Genomic DNA, 12,511 nt, shown 5'->3' on the forward strand with positions numbered 1-12,511 from the left:
ATCCTCCGTTTTTCGAAGCACCGACACTTCAGAACCATATTTGACAAAATGTCATCACTGTAACTTGAAGTATTCTATTCATGGTTCGCAGACTTATCTTCCTATTTTTCCAATCTTTTTTCGACTGTGAAAAAACACCCTGGGTCTTGGCTATTCTACTTTTAATATCTTCACTGCACTATGAAAAATAAAAGTTGACTTCATGGCGTAGGATTTGTTCTCAGAACCCTTAAAAAAGAATTTTGGGAAGTGTTTAATTAAATAGCTTACAAGGGGGGGGAATGAAAATCAGAGTGCATAAGATTCGGGTGGGGTAACATTTTAGAAAATAAGTTAAAATCTTTGGTCATTTTTTAGAAGAAGAGCAAACCTAGAGGTTGAATCGGTGGTTAATACAAAGGGAGGAAAAATCCAAATAAGGGCAATTTTATTTGAAAACAGTGAAAAAGCAAAATTGAATTCTCTATGAGATATTTCAAAAATTTAACCAGTGTTCGTCATCAGCAAAAAAAAAGAGAAACAGGACAGAGATTTAAATTTCAAAACTGACAAATATGGATAAATTATACAATTTGTTCGCCATACATAACTTTCATCTAAGCCGAAAGATGACGGGTTCAATTTTCTTTTTCTTTTTTCTTAGAGATACGGAAAGGCAGTATGTTTCAATTGGCTTTACCGTGTGGCGAGTTTTAAATAGTAACAGTAGAATAAAAACTTGGCTACAATTGCATATCATTTATTCTTAAGAAGATGGAAGAGGGAATAGAAATATTAATAATAGACACTAAATACGGAAACTTTAGGAATAGAGACTAAATCTACTCCTTAAAAAGCTCAGTTCTAAATATATTTTCCTTGGCATTCTTCATGGTACCAGGCTCCTAATGCCGCTAGTTAGATTTTGTTTTATTTAGAGTTTTGCTTTCTCCTTTTAAAGGAACCAGAAGACGCGTCATAAGGGATGACATGCTTTGGTGTACTGTTCCATGTGGACTTTAAGTGTTTCCCAAAATTGGTGTTCAAGTATCCAGTTTGGGCTGTCATCTCTTGTTGGTCGTCTGAATATTCCGCGTTTGTTTGTCGTTGGTGTGTTGTATTGGAAAACGTTAATAGGAACTGTTAAGATGTTGGGGGCGGGGGGGACAACTGTATTACTGATGGGCGTACACTCCACTCCTGATGAGAAATAATCTATACCGATTACGACCACAGGCTGTTTTAATAGCCTAGGAAACCTGTCCCTGCGAAAACTTGCACTTCGAATTGCCACAAATCGCCACCTCAGGCTGCCAAATTTGGAGCTGGTTTGAAGAGGTACCTTAAGGGTACATAAGATATAAGATATATTTATTTCGAGAAATTTCTATCACAAGCCCTGAATGGGCCGAATTCGAATTTCGAAGTCCACAAAAAAAACAAACAAGCAAGAAAATCATAACAAAAGCACAACAACTAAAAAATTGGCAACCAATGCAAAAAAAATAAAAATAAATAAATAATTAAATATCGGAATGCTATATGATTCCTTTGTCACTTCTATTAAAAACTGCAAAATGGCAACTAGTTAAAAAGATAAAAACGGATAAAACTGAAAAAATCAATAATATACACATTAACAAATGTTTAAAAAACAACATAAAAAGGGGATAGGGAACAAAAAAAGAGTATAAAGAAAACGAGCTGTTTCTTTTAATATATAAGAGAAAAGTCAAAATTTATATACAAATTAACCACTATTATGTCAGTAAAAAAAGGGATAAAAGATTTCTTATACCGCAAGGTAGTACAAAGAATGGGAGATAAGGTGGGGATAGGCTGGGACACAGTTCGTGGAGGACGATTTCTATCAGTTACATGGTAATCAGGGAAAAGGGACGCAGTACGGGGGTCAAAAGTGCCAACTTACCAGAACGGAGGCACAAATTATTTCTTCGTCTCTCGAGGGTCTCTAGGTTTGAAATATTTAACAAATGCAAATATGGTATCATGCCCTCTTTAAAAATAATTCTTAGAGCTCTCTTTTGGACATTTTCAATTTTTTGTGTAGCTTCATTAGAGAGGCCAGGATGCCACACAGGACAAACGTACTCTAATATGGGACCCACAAAAGAAATATTTAATTGCAGTAAATGTGAATGGGAGAAAATGAATTTACTTAAAACTTTAAGGAATGAAATCGTGAAGTTTACCTGTCGTAGGACATCGTTTATATGGGCATTCCATTTCAAATTGGAAGAAATAATAACGCCAATGCGTTCAAGAGATGTGACAGAGGTTTCAGGAGGAATAGGAGCAAGAAAAAGAGAGGTAATTTAAGGAGACTTACTGAGACTGTTTCATATCTGCACGGGTTTACTCCCGTGTCAAGGGAAGAGGCCTAACAGGCAATGTCTTGGACTATGTCCATAGGCTTTCTAAACATGTTTTTATGGATTGTCTCTAAGACTGTCAAGTCATTTAAAAATTTCAATATAATTTAATAAAGGGTTGAAAGGCTATTAATCATAAGAGAAAAAAGGAGAGGGCCTAGAATAGTCTCCTGAGGAATGCCATTAAATATGGGGAGATGATCTGAGAAACAAGTTAGATATTTAACTGCTTGAGATCTATTAGAAAGAAAAGAGGCAACGAGCTGAACAACGAAAGTTTCAATGTGGAATTCATTTATAAGTTTATCTATGAGTAAATTGTGGTTAATCAAATCAAAGGCATTTTGAAGATCAATAGAAATCAGATTAAGCCAAGTGTTAGGTTTTTCAAGTAGTTTACCCATGGTATCAACAAGATGGATCAGGTAATGAGAGGTTGACGTGGATTTGAGATTACCAAAATGTCTAAGATCAATGAGGGGGAGGACTTTCATCTTAAGCCAGTCTGCGAGAAAACTTTCATACAATTTCGAAAAAATCGAGGTGAGGGTAATAGGACGAATGCCATCAAAACCAGGCTTCCCATTTTTCTTTTTGATTGGGGTAATAAAGCCTTGTTTCCAAAATTGAGGGAACTGTCCAGATTTGGTAATTCTATTAAACCGGTTTGATAGGGGTTTTGACAGGTATTCACAGACAGATTCAATCTGATGAACCAGTATATGTAACGAGCTAATGGTTGATCGTTTTATTTTTTCAATTTTTTTTACCAGATCAAATAAAAAGTTGTGTGGGAGTGAGAAAGGATCAAGAATATCTAGAAATTTGTAAGATAGTGGTGGGAGACTCTGGACAATAGAAGCCAGAAACTTATTGAGGTTATTAGCTGTGGTATTTGGAGGTTCATTTATATTAAAATTTAGTTATTCTTGACTCTTGCTGGTAAGTTTTTTTATTTCAGAGTACCAGTTCTTTGGTTTATCATGGCGCAAGTATTTAATTTTATTTTTATAATAGGCTTGGGCAGCTTTTCTAATTTGACTTTTTAATTCCTTTCATAACTTATTTGCTTCTGCTAAATTACCCCTCTTAAATAAGCTTATTTTCGTGCGGATTAATATTTTTATGTGATTATTTATGTAAGGTTTATCACTGGAGCACTTTCTGATTTTTTTTCTGGGAAACATAATGAGTAGGAATCAATTAGTTTTTTGTGAAAAATCAAAATTTTGTCATCAAGGTTATTATAATTATAAAGGTCTGACCAACTTTCACTGGTCAGCCATGATCCAAAAGAAAAAAGTCCTGTGTCACTGAGGGGACGGCAAACCCCAATGGACGTAATAAAAAAACGTTCAAAGGCTGAAGAGGGAGAAAAAAGAAGACAACAGTGGTAACTGTCTCCTATCGATGGTAGTGCCTGTGGGGAGTTGTAATAATTATTAAGGTTTCAACAAATAACATCAAGAAAGGTGTTACCTTTTGTTGTAGATATTTTAACCTGTTGTTTAATATTAAGAGAGGTGCATATAGAGTCTATCCTCAGGTCATTCGCATCGCCAAGTAAGCAAATACCAGCGTTCGGATACTTTGATAACACAAAGTCAGCACTTATAAGAAATTGTTGTATAAATTTGCGTTTCTGGTCAATACTTTGGTTAGGGGAATGATAAAAGACGGCGGTTACAATTAAATTGAAAGGGCGGGGAAGTACTTTCGGTCTAAGTCTCAGCCATAGAATTTTATCATAATCTGAAAAGTTGGGATGGGGATGAGTTTAGGTTGGAGGTTATCTCGGACAAAAAATAATATACCACACCCTGTTTTCCCGAGAGGGTGATCGGGCGGGCGAAGTTTTATAAACTGAGTATAATTGCTAATTTTAAGGAAATCTGGGTTCTGGGACTGAACCTCTGTCACAGCAATAATATTAATTTTATGAATTTCAGAGATACCCTCGAGTTCGGTAATTTTGTCAAAATTCAGGCTCTCAGCATTGGTAAGCAGGAAAATTGGAAATTTAAACCGATTTGGGTATTGGGATTTTTTTTTTCAATTCGGGAGGGAGTTATTTGGGGTTGAAGTTTATGAGAAGGGTGCTGTGGGTAAGGGTGTGGCTTTGAGGCATTATTAAAAGGCGGGACTGGACCGGGCTTGAGAGAAACGGAGGACAGCGAACAAATTATGGGAATATTATTAAGTTGGGATGGAACTACGGTGGAATTCATCTCACTATTTAAATTTTTAGAAACTCTGCATGGATGTGCTACCTGTGGATCGTTCTGCCTGCTTACTCTTAAACCAGAGTCATACTGGTAGGGTAGCCAGGGGGGGGTAAAGTGCAAGGGAAGGGAGAAAGGTTTCCTGGTGATCTTGGAATAAGTCAAATTGTGAGTGTTCTTTAAATGGGGGTTGGGGGGGCAAGAGGATGCTGCGGGAGGGAAGGACGGGGGAGGGTGTCTGAGAGGGGAGCCAGCTGGTAACCGGCTGGTAACTTTTTGGACGTACGGAGACAAAAGGAGTCGAAAGGAATTGGATTTTTGGGAGGAATATGAGTGAGGGGGGGGGGGGTTTGGGGATGATCCAAAGTGAGGGAAGTGAGGTGGGGGGTTGGCTTGACTGGGCACGCGTAAGTACTTGGGGCGGAGGCTTGTTTCGAGGGATGGATTCCTGTGGAATACTGCTCTGTAACGGGTATGCAGGGGGATAAGACTGAAAGTCGAATGGAACTCGAACAAGGGGAGGGGGGTGTCGTGAATACTTTCGGCGTCGCTCTAAAAAACGTTGGGTTTTAAACCTGCGCTCCAATCCTGGAGAGGCATGAGCAAAAGTACACGACTTATCAATACAAGATAAAACAGAACAAAGATCAACATGGTCAAAAATACACTTATAAGACACACAAACTCCCGAAATAAACTGGCTACAAATATGCAGAAACTTGCATTGTTTGCAGAACTTGCAGAAACCACTATTAAAATGCTTGCAGATTACATTTTCCTTTCTGCTTATTTTTGTATTTATTTCACTTTTATCCTTCACTTTACTAATTTTTTCAAAGATAATAAAAATGTCATCGTCTGATAATGACTTCTCCATAACCTTTTTGTTTAGTTAATTATCACCAGATAATTTATGCGAAAAGCCGGAAGTCACTGGACTATTAACAAACTCAAGGTCATCACACATAGGTATTTGTAAGCTCTCATGGGATACTCTGCAATTAATGCTGGACTTGCTGAACTCAGATAATTGATTCCCTAGGGTGATAATAGTTGCTTCGTTGTTTTTTAAATCCTCTTGTAATTTGGTGGTTTTCAATTTAAGGGTCACCTGATTGCTCTCTAGACTGCAGAGTTCATCTTCCATAAGGAGGCGTTCTGAATTATGAGAGTTTATATTTTCATTTAATTTTTTAATTTCAAGATCACGTTTCTGTAGCATATCGTTACCAATTTTTTGGTCATTGAGAAAAAGTTCAACTTGTTTTTTCAACTCTTCAATGGCTACTTCATGCTCTGAATTCTTCTCTAACTGGGAGTTAGCTCGGAGATCAGCCAGCTGTTTGATGTGTTTAACACAGTCAACACAAGGGGGGATTTGGGAAGCTTGATTTTTTTGAAATTGATTTTGGGGTTGTAGTTTTTGTGGCAGACTTGGTCCTAGCGCGTGGTTGCGCGACCGGGGGTAGAAACAGTGGTGTTACCGGTGGTGCGGGGTCCACATTCACAGACCAGGGGGGCTGGCAGTTTAAACAAAACCACTCATCACATTATTTTCTCTTCTCAGTAGAAATGCCTGCACATTTTGGATGAAACCACTGCTGACACCGACTGCACTGCACTGTTCCACTGGCAGCACGAAGTCTGCACTCAGGGCATGTGTATTTCATGGGCCTCGACATAATAGCCAAACAATAAATCCAGTTTATATAGCTCGAAACTGGTCAATGATTGAAACTTGGATTATAATAACTTCCAAAAACGGGTTTCAAAAATTTAACCCAGCATAGGTGTTAACAGGTCAAATGCCAGGAAGCGACTGAACCGAATGGGTACTTTCTACCTCTAAACAAAACTGGCTTAATCTACAAAGCCGTCCTTCTAGTTATAAAACTCATCACTCAAGCCTACACAAGAAAAGAATATATAGTCAGTAAATGCAGTCAGAGAGAAACTTAGTATTAAATTCTATCATAAATACGGAACTATAGCAAAAATAACGAAACTCCTCCTTTTTACAATTTAAACGGCTCCGTTCAAGTGACAGTATCTCCGTTAAATTTTCATCCTGTATAAAATAGTAATTAAAGTAAATAGTAACATTCAAACTTCACAAGAACAGAAATTATTCTGTATACAAGATGTGTTTAAAAAAAAGAAAGAAAAAAAAAAAGTAATTTCTATATTACCCATAAGTAATTTCTCGGAAAGAAAATCATTCCCAGGCGATGCTTCTTTATCTTTGGTATTTAGTCGGATTGCTTTAAACAAAATCAGGCTATGGAATATATGTTAAGAATTTGATTACTTAAAACAATATATAACATTTATTTTAGTAAGACATTAAGGTGTCTTTGTATAAAGATCTGTATTGTTTGAGCCAAAAACCTGTCACAAATATTTCATTTTTTAGTCCTGCTTATGTATCATAAAAGTCACCATAAAGTATGCTTATGGTGACATTAAATACTGTCACCATATCATTATACCTATGTATTTATCATTAAATACATAGGTTATGTCTTCTTTTGACTTTATGTTTCAGAAGATGCAGTTGAAATGCTAGATTTTCCAGATTTTTGTCGACATATACTTGGTAAAGCCGGAGAGTGGACTTCTGTTGCATTTTCTGGTATCGCCCTTCTTGGTGCCTCCATAGTCTACTGGGTTCTGATGAGCAATTTTCTTTACAATACTGGGAAAGTTATTCATGGTACGTTACCTTTTTTTTTGTTTTTCTGTTTATTTTCTGTCTCTCATTTTCCTGTTCATTTTCGGAATAATAGTTGTCTTTTGTATAATCATAATTTCACACATGTCTGCTTCAAAATTTAAACGAGGAAAACAGATTGGCAGCATGCAACGGGTTGGTTTATCATGATTTTGAAAATCATTTAAATCATTGTGCGTTTTACTGTATAACATTATTCACTTACTGGGATATGACTGGTGACTCGTAGATCAACTTTACTTGCTTGAATTGTGTTCTCTGTTTTAAAATTTAGTTGTATTTTTTAGTCCTAAGTTTTTAAAGGAAGAGCTTGCTGTGAAGATACTTCTTCACAACCAATTTGGCAGTAGCGTCGGAGCATAGATATTTTGACCAGTTAATAAAGTTATTTGAGTCGCTTAAAGACCATATTCTGTCTTTATTTGACCCGCTTAAAGCAAAACAACATAATATAGTGAATTTTATTGAAACTAGATTTACGTTGCTAGGAGGAAGTGAAGTGTTGCAGCAACTTTTGGTCACCTTCAGTGACAATAATGTTGCAGAAGGAACACTTTGATTTTTTTTTCTTTGCAGTGATCAAAATCCTTAGGTGTCAACCCCTCAATACTTTGAAAATGTTGCGACTCAAGAAGATTTTCAAGAAGGAAATGGTGACACGCTGCTTTTAAACTGCCTCCAAAATACACCGTGTTCTAAAAATCAACTTTATCTTCTATTTCCTGAAACCCAATCGGTGTTGTTATTTAAAAAAAAACACTATGTAAAAAAGCTATTGCTTTATTATTTTGCCTCAAAATACAAAATCTAACGCTATTGGTATTTCTAACATTGGAGCACGTACAAGCTAAGGCCACACTATTTTACCTCAAAACATTACAACTGCTCATGTTTTCTATGTACTTGATAGTAAAAACAATTTTGTTTTGTGTCTATCACCAACTGATTACCTCATAAACACTTGAATAATAAGGGAAAAACTACTTCCTTGCGGTGCAATATTATTTATATTTGTTGCGTAAACAATTGCACGAGTACAAATTTCCCGTAAAATGTATCAGAAATGAATAGTAGGTAGACAATTACAACAAGTATGTTGTGTACCTCTCATCCCTGAAGATGAACAAGCTTTGCAGTTGTTACTTACAAATCACTCTTTATGATAGAGAAAAAAAAAATTCAAAATAGTGAAATTTTTAAGCCTGTTGGTTCCTGTGCTGTAATGTTCAACGGTGTTTTAGTATTAATGTCTCATTGGCTCTAGGTACCTTCCTATCTTCCTAAAAATACCATCCTAATTTTCTGCTGAAAGATTGGCGATGGAAATGCACCATGAAGGAAATGCTTCATTGAAAATGCACCGCTTCATGGTGCATTTTCATCAAAACATGAAGAATTGTGGGGATGTTCCCCTTTTTTTCTGAATTTATACCAATTTACTTGTGCTAGTAGCTTTTGATGAGTACCTTTAAACTTAAAGTTATCCTAAGATTTTATTGAATTTATTTATTTTGACTCATCAAAATACAAAGGTTCTGTTAATGTCTGTGATGGTACTAAAATTCTTTGTTTAGGGCATGGCTAATATTGACACAGGTAGCTCTTTACTAGCATTTCGTCAACACGAATTGTTTGATAAAAAGGTAAAATATTAGCTTTATTTTTTAGATATCGTTGTTGGAAATTTCTCCTCAAATGAAACCGACCAACTTCTCTGTCCGCATCCGTCCCAAGAAGATAGATGGTCCAAGCTATTGAATGCTGATTTGGAATCTTTTTCCACATACTGGAGTATCGATTTCACTGTACCTATTTATTTGACTGTGATATTGGGACCGTTGACGTGCCTCAAGTCTGCAACCTTTTTTACGAAGTTTAACGCGTTCGGTAACTTTAATTTTTTGTCTGGTGTTCATGTCACAGGTTATAAATGCTATTTTTGTTTGTTCGTAAAATTACTCTTAGTGTTTTCATATACCAGCATACAACTTTTTTTCACATCATTATAATCTTGAGTCGCAAGGCAGTCTCCAAATACTTCCTCAATTAAATTACGATTGGAAATCTTATCTCAAGATAATTCGATTTCATGGAAGTCATTTTCATAAAGATTTCCATTTCCCAGGTCTAGGATGTACTCTGAGAATTTTTCCTATTCAGAATCGACACGCATATCTTATTTCTAAGGAAAAGTGTGTGAAATACTTCCAGAGATGACTTTTTTTTTATTGAAAAATCAAGTTTTTCGCTGTGGTTGATTCAGAGTTGAACAGGTTAGCGCTGACGGTTATCACCTCCAGCAGCTGTAATTTTTCCTCTAAATGCCAAGTTTGGATTTGCAGTGGACCGCAATAACTGATCCATATATTGTAAACCATGTCATAGGCAACGCAATAGCGCAGCCTAAGTAAAGAACGATGTTGGCACAATGTATTGTTTTTCTAGACCAGGGCACATCGTATCGAAGGAGTTGTCGTAGAAACTTCGAAAAGGGCTCATTCGATTGGAAATTGGAATGGCTAGTGCCCTTTTTAATATTCAAAAGTGATTGGAAAGCAACTAACACCCCTTCCACGCCCACCATTTCCCCAAATTCATTGAAGTCATTTTCAGGGAAATTTTCATTTCCTAGGTTTAGGATGCACTCTGCAAATGTTTCCTATTCAGAATCGACACGCATATCTTATTTCTAAGGAAAAGCGTGTGAAATACTTCCAGAGATGACTTTTTTTTTGTCGAGAATCAAGTTTTTTACTGTGGTTGCTTCGGAGTTGAACAGGTTAGCACTAACGGTTATCACCTCCAGCAGCTATAATTTACCCTCTGAATGCCAAGTTTGGATTTGCAATGGACCGCAATAACTGATCCTCATATTGTAAACCATATCATAGGCAGCGCAATAGCGCTGCTTTAGTAAAGAACGATGTTGGCACAATGCATTGTTTATTATTTTTTTTTTCTAGACCAGGGCACATCGTATCGAAGGAGTTGTTGTAGAAACTTCGAAAAGGGCTCATTCGATTGGAAATTGGAATGGGTAGTGCCCTTTTTAATATTCAAAAGTGATTGGAAAGCAACTAACACCCCTTCCACGCCCACCATTTCCCCAAATTCATTGAAGTCATTCGATTTCATTGAAGTCATTTTCAGGGAAATTTTCATTTCCTAGGTCTAGGATGTACTCTGCAAATGTTTCCTATTCAGGATCGACACGCATATATTATTTCTAAGGAAAAGCGTGTGAAATACTTCCAGAGATGACTTTTTTTTTTGTCGAGAATCAAGTTTTTTACTGTGGTTGCTTCGGAGTTGAACAGGTTAGCACTAACGGTTATCACCTCCAGCAGCTATAATTTACCCTCTGAATGCCAAGTTTGGATTTGCAATGGACCGCAATAACTGATCCTCATATTGTAAACCATATCATAGGCAGCGCAATAGCGCTGCTAAAGTAAAGAACGATGTTGGCACAATGCATTGTTTATTATTTTTTTTTTTCTAGACCAGGGCACATCGTATCGAAGGAGTTGTCGTAGAAACTTCGAAAAGGGCTCATTCGATTGGAAATTGGAATGGGTAGTGCCCTTTTTAATAGTCGAAAGGGATTGGAAGGCAACTAACACCCCTTCCACGCCCACCATTTCCCCAAACACATCCAATCAAAATTTTGAGAGAATAATTTTGTTTAACGTAGTTGATTTCCAGATAGAAATTATGTTTTGATGAGAACAGTCCACCCTCAGCCCTCAGGGCAAGGGTTGTAAGTTATGCCCTAGGGGCATATAAGGTTTTTATTGAAAGTCCTGTAGTAAAAACTTCAAAAAAGGCTCATTGGATTGGAAATTGAAATGGCCAGTGCTCTTTTTAATAGTTGGGAGTGATTGGAGGGCAACTAAACCCCCTATCACGCCCACCATTTCTCCAAACACATCCAATCAAAATTTAAAGATAGCCATTTTGTTCAACGTAGTTGAAAGTTCTGGAAATTAGGTATTTGAGGATGACAACCCACAGCCCTCAGGGCAAGGGTAGTAAGCTATACCCTGGGTCATATAAGGTTTTCATAGAAAGCGTTGTCGTAGAAACTTCAAAAAGGGCTCATTCGATTAGAAACTGAAATGGCTAGTGCCCTTTTTAATAGTTGAAAGTTATTGGAGGGAAACTAACCCCCCTCTCACGGCCATCATTTATCCAAACACATCCAATCAAAATTTGAGATAGCCATTTTGTTTAACGTATTTGAAAGTTCTGGAAATTAGGTCTTTGAGGATCATAACCCCCTCAGAGCCTTCAGGGCAAGGGTTATAAGTTATGCCCTGGGGGCATATAAGGTTTTATAGAAAGCTTTGTCCTAGAAACTTGAAAAAGGGCTCATTCGATTGAAAATTTAAAGGGCTAATGCCCTTTTGTATAGTCGAAAGTGATTGGAGGGCAACTAACCCCCCTTTCACGTACACCATGTCCCCAAACACTTCCAATCAAAATTTTTAGTTAGCCATTGTTTTTGAAGCAGTTAAAAGTTCTGGAAATTAGGTCTTTGAGGATGACAACCACCCACAGCCCTCAGGGCAAGGGTTGTAAGTTATGCCCTGGAACATATAAGGTTTTTATAGAAAGTTTTGTCGTAGAAAATTCAGAAGAGGCTCATTGGATTGGAAATTGAAAGGGGTGGTGCCCATTTTAATCGTCAAAACTAAATGGAGAGCAACTAACCCCCCTCTCACGCCCACAATTTCCCCAAACACATTCAACGAAATTTTTGAGATAGCCAGTTTATTTAACGTAGTTGAAAGTTCTGGAAATGATGTATTTGAGGATGACAAACCCCCCAGAGCCCCCAGGGCAGAGGTTGTAAGTTATGCACTGGGGGCATATAAGGTTTTTATAGATAGCGTTGTCGTAGAAACTTCAAAAGGGGCTCATTTAATTGGAAATTGAGAGGGCTAGTGTCCTTTTTAATAGTCGAAAATCATTGGAGGGCAACTAACCCCCCTCTCACGCCCACCATTTCCCCAAACACATCCAATAAAATTTTCCGATAGCCATTCTCTTCAACGTAGTTGAAAGTTCTGGAAATTAGGTCTTTGAGGATGACACTCCCCCAAAGCCCTCAGGGCTAAGGTTGTAGGTTATGCCCTGGGGGCATATAAGGTTTTTATTGAAATCTTTGTTGTAGAAACTTAAAA

The 12,511-nt window shown here is 37.1% G+C and overlaps 1 protein-coding gene across 4 annotated transcripts in view; it reads left to right on the forward strand.

Moving 5' to 3' along the window:
- Positions 1-12,511, forward strand: part of LOC148946962 (neutral amino acid transporter 9-like) — an 82,246-nt gene that overhangs the window by 54,001 nt on the left and 15,734 nt on the right. For 3 of the 4 annotated variants that reach the window (XM_089096764.1, XM_089096767.1, XM_089096766.1), the window contains 2 exons: positions 7,140-7,307; positions 8,994-9,212. In XM_089096764.1, coding sequence (XP_088952890.1) covers positions 7,140-7,307; positions 8,994-9,212 — 387 coding nt within the window. The remainder of the gene's footprint in view (positions 1-7,139; positions 7,308-8,993; positions 9,213-12,511) is intronic. The other variant, XM_089096765.1, reaches the window with a different exon arrangement.

The sequence above is a fragment of the Artemia sp. Qi Xiang Cuo genome, chromosome 11 (genome assembly GCF_049724085.1).
Source record: "Artemia sp. Qi Xiang Cuo chromosome 11, ASM4972408v1, whole genome shotgun sequence".
NCBI classification, from domain to species: Eukaryota; Metazoa; Arthropoda; class Branchiopoda; order Anostraca; family Artemiidae; genus Artemia; species Artemia sp. Qi Xiang Cuo.